A 10285-nucleotide genomic window follows, 5' to 3' on the forward strand; every position below is an offset into this window, starting at 1 on the left:
ATTTTCCGCCATTCCAAAGTAAATTGCTTGAGTGCTACCTTTAAAATTCCATCATTCACCTTTGCAATATATAGCTCATGGGACAAATAGCTTTAAACTATTGTGGTATTGAATATGTAATTATGCACTTTATCTCTTATTAAGTTGCTTGTTGTGCGATAACCATGTTTACTGGGGACGCCATCAACTACTCTTTGTTGAATTTCATGTGAGTTGCTATGCATGTTCGTCTTGTCTGAAGTAAGAGAGATCTACCACCATAGGGTTAAGCATGCATATGTTAGAGAAGAACATTGGGCCGCTAACTAAAGCCATGTTCCATGGTGGAAGTTTCAGTTTTGGACAACAATCCTCAAATCTCAAATGAGAAAATTATTAATTGTTGTTATATGCTTATGCATAAAAGAGGAGTCCATTATCTGTTGTCTATGTTGTCCCGGTATGGATGTCTAAGTTGAAGAATAATCAATAGCGAGAAATCCAATGCGAGCTTTCTCCTTAGACCTTTGTACAGGCGGCATAGAGGTACCCCTTTGTGACACTTGGTAAAAACAATGCATTGTGATGATCCGGTAGTCCAAGCTAATTAGGACAAGGTGCGGGCACTATTAGTATACTATGCATGAGGCTTGCAACTTGTAAGATATAATTTACATGATACATATGCTTTATTACTACCGTTGATAAAATTGTTTCATGTTTTCAAAATCAAAGCTCTAGCACAAATATAGCAATCGATGCTTTTCCTCTATGGAGGACCATTCTTTTACTTTCAATGTTGAGTCAGTTCACCTATTTCTCTCCACCTCAAGAAGCAAACACTTGTGTGAACTATGCATTGATTCCTACATACTTGCTTATTGCACTTATTATATTACTCTATGTTGACAATATCCATGAGATATACATGTTACAAGTTGAAAGCAACCGCTGAAACTTAATCTTCTTTTGTGTTGCTTCAATACCTTTACTTTGAATTATTGCTTTATGAGTTAACTCTTATGCAAGACTTATTAATGCTTGTCTTGAATTGCTATTCATGAAAAGTCTTTGCTATATGATTCACTTGTTTACTCATGTCATATACATTGTTTTGATCGCTGCATTCACTACATATGCTTTACAAATAGTATGATCAAGATTATGATGGCATGTCACTCCAGAAATTATCTGTGTTATCGTTTTACCTGCTCGGGACGAGCAGAACTAAGCTTGGGGATGCTGATACGTCTCCGACGTATCGATAATTTCTTATGTTCCATGCCACATTATTGATGTTATCTACATGTTTTATGCACACTTTATGTCATATTCGTGCATTTTCTGGAACTAACCTATTAACAAGATGCCGAAGTGCCGATTCTGTTTTCTGCTGTTTTTGGTTTCAGAAATCCTAGTAAGGAAATATTCTCGGAATTGGACGAAATCAAAGCCCAGGGGCCTATTTTCTCACGAAGCTTCCAGAAGTCCGAAGGAGAGACGAAGAGGGGCCACGGAGGGGCCACACCCTAGGGCGGCGCGGTCCCCCCCCTTGGCTGCGCGGCCCTGTGGTGTGGGGCCCCCGTGCCACCTCTTGACCTGCCCTTTCGCCTATAAAAAGTCTCCGTGACGAAAACCCCAGTACCGAGAACCACGATACGGAAAACCTTCCAGAGACACCGCCGCCGCCGATCCCATCTCGGGGGATCCAGGAGATCGCCTCCGGCACCCTGCCGGAGAGGGGAATCATCTCCCGGAGGACTCTACGCCGCCATGGTCGCCTCCGGTGTGATGTGTGAGTAGTCTACCCCTGGACTATGGGTCCATAGCAGTAGCTAGATGGTTGTCTTCTCCCCATTGTGCTATCATTGTCGGATCTTGTGAGCTGCCTAACATGATCAAGATCATCTATCTGTAATTCTATATGTTGCGTTTGTTGGGATCCGATGAATAGAGAATACTTGTTATGTTGATTATCAAAGCTATGCTTATGTGTTGTTTATGATCTTGCATGCTCTCCGTTATTAGTAGATGCTCTGGCCAAGTTGATGCTAGTAACTCCAAGAGGGAGTATTTATGCTCGATAGTGGGTTCATGCCTACGTGAATGCGGAGGAGTGACAAGAACCACTAAGGTTATGGATGTGCTGTTGCCACTAGGGATAAAACATTAGTGCTATGTTCAAGGATGTAGTCACTAGTTACATTACGCGCAATACTTAATGCAATTGTCTGTTGTTAGCAACTTAATACTGGAGGGGGTTCGGATGATAACCTGAAGGTGGACTTTTTAGGCATAGATGCAGTTGGATGACGGTCTATGTACTTTGTCGTAATGCCCAATTAAATCTCACTATACTCATCATGATATGTATGTGCATGGTCATGCTCTCTTTATTTGTCAATTGCCCAACTGTAATTTGTTCACCCAACATGCTGTTCGTCTTATGGGAGAGACACCTCTAGTGAACTGTGGACCCCGGTCCAATTCTCTTTACTGAAATACAATCTCTTGCAATCTTGTTCTACTGTTTTCTGCAAACAATCATCTTCCACACAATACGGTTAATCCTTTGTTACAGCAAGCCGGTGAGATTGACAACCTCACTGTTTCGTTGGGGCAAAGTACTTTGGTTGTGTTGTGCAGGTTCCACGTTGGCGCCGGAATCTCTGGTGTTGCGCCGCACTACATCCCGCCGCCATCAACCTTCAACGTGCTTCTTGGCTCCTCCTGGTTCGATAAACCTTGGTTTCTTTCTGAGGGAAAACTTGCTGCTGTGCGCATCAAGTCGCCAGAAACCCTCCAGAACGCCGCCACATCGCGAAACTCCGTCGCGGGAGCCAGAAGTCTCCGTTCTGGCACTCCGCCGGGACGGGGAATTGGGGGAGATCATCGCCGCCATCACCGCCAACGCCTCTACATCAACCAGCCATGTTTCCCCCATCCATGTGTGAGTAATTCCCCCGCTGTAGGCCGAAGGGGATGGTAGGGATTGGATGAGATTGGTCATGTAATAGCATAAGATTGTTAGGGCATAGTGCCTAGTGTCCGTTATTGGTACTTTGATGATATTGTTGCAACTTGTTATGCTTAATGCTTGTCACTAGGGCCCGAGTGCCATGATCTCAGATCTGAACATGTTATTGTTTCATGAAGATAATCATTGTTTATGGTCTTACCTATAAGTTGTATACACATGTCGCTGTCCGGAACCAATGGCCCCGAAGTGACAAGAATTGGGACAACCGGAGGGGATGGTAGCGATGTGAGGATCACATGTGTTCACGGAGTGTTAATGCTTTGCTCCGGTACTCTATTAAAAGGAGTACCTTAATATCCAGTAGTTTCCCTTGAGGCCCGGCTGCCACCGGCTGGTAGGACAAAAGATGTTGTGCAAGTTTCTCATTGCGAGCACGCACGACTATATATGGAACACATGCCTATTGATTGCTTTGTACTTGGACACCGTTTTATTATTATCTGCAAATGCCCTGCTATGATTGTTACATGAGTTTCTCTCATCCATGCAACGCCCGTCATCCGTCCCCGTGCCTACAGTATTTTAATCCTGCTGTTTACTAAAATCACTACTGCTATAAAACTGTTACTACTGATAAACTCTTGCGAGCAAGTCTGTTTCCAGGTGCAACTGAATTGACAACTCCGTTGTTAAGGCTTCCAAGTGTTCTTTGTCTCCCCTTGTGTCGAATCAATAAATTGGGTTTTACTTCCCTCGAAGACTGTTGCGATCCCCTATACTTGTGGGTCATCACGCCTCTAGTTCCCACAGACGGCGCCAATTGACAAGGTATCAACTTGTCAATGCCTATGGATTGTAGGCTAGGGTTTAGTTGGAAGTAGAGGGCAAGTAGATCTCGAAGGTTTCAGCCGAAATGTACTCGACGATTATGAAAACTAGGTTTTGTAAACAATGATTCGATGATATCTTCGTCCCTCGACTCCCCCTTTATATAGGAGGCGGAGCCGAGGGTTTCGTTTTGTACAAGTTACAGAGTCCGGGACGGTTTCTAACTCATCTCGCCAAATTACAAATAACACTTTCTATTACAACTCTAACTTTCCTTAATATATCTTGGGCTCCCGAATCTTCTTATTCTTCGGATAATGGGCCTTCAATAAACCCCGGGTACTATCTTCGGCAGGCCCATTTGGGATGCCTATGTCAGTAGTTCTCAAAATTCTCCTCCTCCTCCTCTTGGTAGCAACCTTCTTCTTCGGTGTACTCTCCGGTGCTAGCGTCTAAATTTGAATACGAGTATAATTACTCACTAATTCAATGGCTATTCCTTACATCACATATAAACACACAAACTATTCTATGCACACAAATAATCTAATTAGGGTGCATGGGTTGTGTTGTTTGAGGAGAATTTACTTCTTTTCATTTAATATGTAAATGATAGTTTCCATAGGGTTTTTGAGAAATAATTTCCTCTCATTGAAATCTTCTTAAGATTTATTTCTCACACAATCATATATGAACTTATATTGACCTAAGTCAAATGTTCATCATCATCATTTGAGAAAATGATCTAAATGAGGTAGACCACCTCATACTATTTAATAATACTCCATATGATTTAAATCTCTAAGTAATTCATATAAGAGAGTTTGGGCCAGGGGTCCAAACATCCCATGAATTCATGTGAGACAAGATTTAAATGAAGTATAAGACTTCATATCATTTACTTAATAGTTTTGGACAATATCAACTACATAAACTAGCCATATTGTCCATTAATTGAACTAGGGCATGATCATACAAAGTGACCACACCATTTTATTGCATAATCAATTAGTGCAAGTCAAATGTGAGCTATTAGAGTTGGAATCAACTTAATATCTATTTTGGTTGATTTTTAATAATTATTTGAATATGAAAAAGTCCCTGCCTTCTTCTTTTTATCAAATTAATTCTACAACAAAACTTGGCATGGGACCAGTGGCATTGTGTAGATATTTTCCTTAGCTTTCCAACAATATAAAGTTCATTAAATTTGGTTGAGCCAATTTGAATCTATTGAATTTCAAAGTTTGGGCAGTATTGAAATTGTTTGGAAATGTTTAAATAGAATTTGAATTAAACAGGCCGGCGGGAAAAGCTAACGGGCCGAAATGGTTTAAAACGGCCCAAGGCCAGCCCACCACGCGTCTGTGCCTACGTGGGCTGCCTGACCAGGGGGTCCCGCATGTCAGCGGCTATTTAAACCCGAAGCGGTATGTTTCACTGTGAGGCGTTGGATTAGATCAGGATCTAACGGCTTAGGTTCATCGTCTCGCCGGCGAGAGAGAGAGTTCGCCGGCGGCTCAGGTAGGGGGTCGGAGGGCTTACGGTGGCTCCAGCAAGGGTTGGCAGTATGCTTGACGAAGTTGTGGACGACGGCGAGCCTCCTGGTAGCAGTGGCGTCGCCTGAGGTGGTCGGGATCGCCGGCGATTGCTGCAGGGCTTCCGCAGCGGTGATCTCCCGATTGAGCTCCGGCGACGATCGAGTGAGCTAAGTGGTTGAGGAGAGGCAGTGAAGAGTGGGGAGTGAGGTGGTGTGCTCAGTTGCTTCCAGGGAACTCCCTATTTATAGAATCGAGTGAGGGTGGCGGGGCAGTGAGGTGGTCGACCATGGCGCGGCTTCTCCGGCGAACGGTCGAGCTAGGCGAGGGTGTGGCAACGTTCCCCTTGTCCAGGCGAAGCGAACGGTGGCGACAGCTTGGTCGGGCGGCGTCTGGATTGGTCGCATTGTTTCCATGTCGGGCGGCGGCGTTCACGGGATTTCCTTCTCCTTCTCCGGCGGTGGCGGTACAGGGTCTGGTCGTGGTGATGTCTGGCGGCGTCAAGGTGGCACGGCGATGCTCAACGGCTAGCAAGCGGGGCCAGGGTGAGCGCGAGGTGGTGGCGCGGCGCGTGTCCAGGGCTTGTCCACGGGCGACGCGAGCGGCATCCAGGGGCGACCGTGGCACGCTTTCTCCAGCGAGGCTACGGCGTCTACGGTGAGCTGGTCGGTGCTAGGCGAGGTAGGTGAGCATGGTGGCGACGTTGGACACCAGGGCCAGGGCTGAGAAGCAAGGGGAGAGGAGGTGGTGCGGCAAGGTGGCGACATGGCCGGCATGGCCATGTCCATGCCTTGTTAGCCCTCTCCTAGGGTTGCTATTTGGCATTGAATGGGTTAGAGGGGGCAGGGGAACCATTTATACTAGGTTAGGATAGATTAGGGTTGAGGTAGATCACTATTTCAAATAGTGTCAAATAGTTCCATATTTGCAATTTGTGAATTTTGTCTAATTTTGATTGAATTCAAATGGTTGACCAATTTGAATTGTGTGTGTTTAGTTGAGTTCTAAAAGACCAGAGATGATGAGAGGTGGTGGTGGAATTGTTGAATTCAAAGTTTTGCCAAAAAATGATAAGTGGGAGATTGTTGAACTTAATAAAAAGTTGCAACTTTGGATGAGCATAGCTCTTGATCAAGAAAGATTTTGGCATGGTGATCTTTACAAAAAGTGTTCACCTTGATGTTGAATTTGAAGTGGTGCAAAGAGTTAGCAAGATTTAGTTTGAGAAAATTAAATTGCAATGGCTCAAAGTAGTGATCAGACTATAATTGGCAGTTTTGACCATTATCATATGTGAGCAAGTTTTGCATTTGGAATTTATTTGATTTGTGATTCTTTGATTCCAAAAGTTGTAATAAGTGTTTAGTAACATTATTCAACTAGTGGTGAAGACCAAAATGGTCTAGGGTCAAAATTTATAAAAATGCCATAGAGCATATGTGAGGGTTTTTAGGGTTTTGCATTTATTTGATTTCTTTCTCTCTTTGATTTATTTGGTTGGTGATCTTCATATGATCACATTAGGGTTTTAGAGTATAGCACATACAAGTAATAACAATCATCATGGCATATCACTCAAATGCACAAGTCCTATGCATGGCACTATATGCAATTTAAAAAGTTTTTGTTGGTTTGAAATTTTGCTCTCTGGAATTCTCTAACTTTCTTTTTATTGAAATTTGGGGTGTTACACAACGCTAGAGAAGTTTATGAACATTCAACAATATCACATGTCACGCATATCACAAAATCTAAAGATTGGGACTTTATTACGTAAAATTCGGCCAGTTCGGTCTACTCGGTTACTCAGAACAAAATAACCGAATTGACCAAAGTTAATTCGGTCTATAAAATTTTCTACCCAATATTTTATCGGTCATTTCGGTCTCGGTCTTTTCAGGTTCGGTGTCGGTTTTTTTGGTTTCGGTTTTCGGTCATCGGTTTTTTTGCCCACCGTGAGTCGTGTAGGATAAAGGTTGAGATTGAGGAAATAGAATGTTAAAAAATACTTTCTTTTAGTTAAGGCATGTACAATGGTGATATCTTAACGGTGTCAGCTAGGGTAAACGTTGAGATGGTGGAAATAGAAAGTTAGAAAAAAACTTTGCGTTTTCTTAGTTAAGAGATGATCTCTTAGCATGATCTCGCACCACATATTTAGAATTTCTGGTTACTAGAGATAAGATTAAAAAGTAATCCATTGTACATCATGTTCTATTTCTACATCTATACGTGGTAGAGTTAAGATAAGACGGTCTTATCAACCATTGCACATGCCATTAAGAGATGATCTCTTAGCACGATCTTTCTAACCACATATTTAGAATTTCTGGTTATTAGAGATAAGACTAAAAAGTAACACATTGTACATCATATTTCATTACTATATCTAAATTACGTGGTAGAATTAAGATAAGACGATTTTATCAACCATTGCACGTGCCGTTATCTTCTAGCAAAGAGATACTCTCCAATTGCACAAATGTTGCACATTTTAGAAAGATGCAACTGCTATTTTGTATTTTGTGCAACGTGTAACTGAATTCTTGTTGAAGCTTTGACTTAGATGTTTGGTTTATTCTGTAGATTTGATTTGAAATGAGTTGACTCTGTTTATTTTGTTGTATATTTTCACTTTAATCTACACCAGTTTCACAAATGAGTAACTTTTAAAATGTGGCGCCTACTCATTGGTTTCCAAATTACCAAATTTGCCGACCATTTCTTTTTCAAGAAAAAAGATCGAGGAGAACGACGATTTAAGCAGGGCAGTGTGACCTTTTTCCCTCCCCCGCGAGGCTGCTTGCTAGCTCGTCTTATATCTCGCCTCCAAACCATCCTCAATTCTCTCTCACCCATTGCCCCGAGCGCTCTCTCTATTCTTAGGAGAGCCCAAACTCCTTCCTCCCGACGTACAAACGCGCGCGTGCCCCCGTTCTTGCCGGCAACGCCCATGGAGGTCGACCTCGACCGTGCGCGCGCTCTGCGCGTCCTCGGCCGAGGCGCCATGGGCACCGTCTTCCTCGTCGCTGCCGACCCGGCGGGTCCCGGCTGCGGCGGTCGCTACGCTCTCAAGGTGTTTGACAAGCGCTCCAGTGCGTCCAAGCGCGACGCCGACCGACGCGCGCGGTGGGAGGTGACCCTGCTCTCCCGCCTCGCGCACCCGCACCTCCCGTCCCTCCTCGGCACCGCCGAGACGCCCGACCTCCTCGCATGGGCCGTCCCTTACTGCCCTGGCGGCGACCTCAACGAGCTCCGCTACTCGCTCCCCGACCGCGTCTTCTCCCCGGCCGCCATACGCTTCTACATCGCCGAGACCATCTCCGCACTCGCCGATCTCCACGCCTCCGGCGTCGTCTACCGCGACCTCAAGCCAGAGAACGTGCTCCTCCGCGCTGACGGCCACGTGACCCTCACCGACTTCGACCTCTCGCGCCTCCTCCCGGTCCCCTCCTCCTCCGCGTCGACGTCGCCTCCTCCTCAGGCGCCACCCGTGTTACACCGCAGGACGCGCACCTTCGCAGCTGGCCACAACGCCAAGCGCGAGCCCACCGTGTCCTCCGCGGCCTCGGCGCCGAAGCAGCAGCTCCAGAACCTGGTCCGGTTCCTGATGCGAAGCAACGGGGCCGCCCTCGAGCTGGCCAAGAAGACCAAGTCGGCGCGCGTTTCCCCCGTCAGCCGGAAGTTTGCCGCGTCCTCCGGCGCCGCGTGGGGTAAGTCGTACTCGTTCGTGGGCACGGAGGAGTACGTGGCGCCGGAGGTGGTGAGCGGCTACGGCCACGGGTTCGACGTCGACTGGTGGGCCGTGGGCGTGCTCGTCTACGAGATGGCCTTCGGCCGCACGCCCTTCAAGGGCAAGAACCGCAAGGAGACGTTCCGGAACGTGCTACACATGGAAATCGACTTCCCAGGGGACACCCAGCGCCGGATGCCGGAGCTCACGGACCTCATCTCGCGGCTGCTCGAGAGGGACCCGGCGAGGCGGCTGGGGTACGCCGGCGGCGCCGACGAGATCCGGGCGCACCCGTTCTTCGCCGGGATGGCGTGGGACATGCTCGCGGAGGTGACACGGCCGCCCTACATCCCGCCACCGGCGGAGGACGATGCCGCGGCTGCCGGCGAGGGGTTCGACGTGAGGGATTACTTCAGGAAGCTCCACCAGCCACCGCCCCCGGGGTCGGACACGTCGTCGTCGGACTTCTCGTCGGAGTTCTGACTCAGTGACTTGTATAGCTTACGTGGCCGGCCGTGCTGTAACTCTTTAGCGTTTTGCTCCTCGGTAGATTTCTGTTTCGCGATGAATACATCGGTGGTGCAGAACGGGGCGGTGGTGTAAATTGGGTGTAGTGCTGGTGGAGATGTGCAAACAGTTTTGAGAGGTGCACGTACGTTGGCGTCCAAGGCCTTTCTTGGTGTACTTCAACCAATGCTGCTCGATAAAGTGTTGCGCGATGATGAATTCACGAAGGGATTCTGATGCAAACTCTAGCTGTTGCTTCACGCTTTACAGCAATTGTTGCAACCCCATCTCGTCTAAAATCGATTCACTGACTTAAAATCCAGTCAACTGTCTAGCATGCAACTCTTCTGTTGTCTGATTCTGCAGAAACAGTTCAAATAGCTCGCACACAATTCGGTGAAGTTTATGTGTTCTAAATTCTGAACAGAAACTCCATAGGAAACTGTTTAAAGCTTATGGCAGGTATCTTCATTCGGGTTGGACGTATGGATGATTGATTTGATCGAGCTTGCTGTTTCGAGCTGTTGGCTGTTGAGAGTTGAAACCATGTGATGCACTGATTCCCTCTCAGGGTTCTAGAATTTTCAAATCACGCACGCACGTCATGCGAATTTCAGTTGTGGACATTCGATTTATCTTCTGTATCCCGTACATGTATATGCACTCGATCCATTAATTCCAAGCTCGATCTGTGCACGGGTGAAGACCAATATGATTGAC

At 46.3% G+C, this 10285-nt stretch overlaps 1 protein-coding gene across 1 annotated transcript; it reads left to right on the plus strand.

The window, feature by feature from the left end:
- Positions 1-8170: 8170 nt before the first annotated feature.
- Positions 8171-9808, plus strand: LOC127316863 (serine/threonine-protein kinase UCN). Its single transcript, XM_051347336.2, has one exon. It carries the CDS (start codon positions 8279-8281, stop codon positions 9539-9541), a length of 1263 nt encoding a protein of 420 aa, XP_051203296.1. The 5' UTR covers positions 8171-8278; the 3' UTR covers positions 9542-9808.
- Positions 9809-10285: the final 477 nt, after the last annotated feature.

This window comes from Lolium perenne, chromosome 7, assembly GCF_019359855.2.
Source record: "Lolium perenne isolate Kyuss_39 chromosome 7, Kyuss_2.0, whole genome shotgun sequence".
In the NCBI taxonomy this organism is placed as follows: Eukaryota; Viridiplantae; Streptophyta; class Magnoliopsida; order Poales; family Poaceae; genus Lolium; species Lolium perenne.

What these genes read in the sequence shown, in the direction of transcription:
- LOC127316863 (XM_051347336.2), top strand. Translation starts at nt 8,279, where the DNA reads ATGGAGGTCGACCTCGACCGTGCGCGCGCTCTGCGCGTCCTCGGCCGA.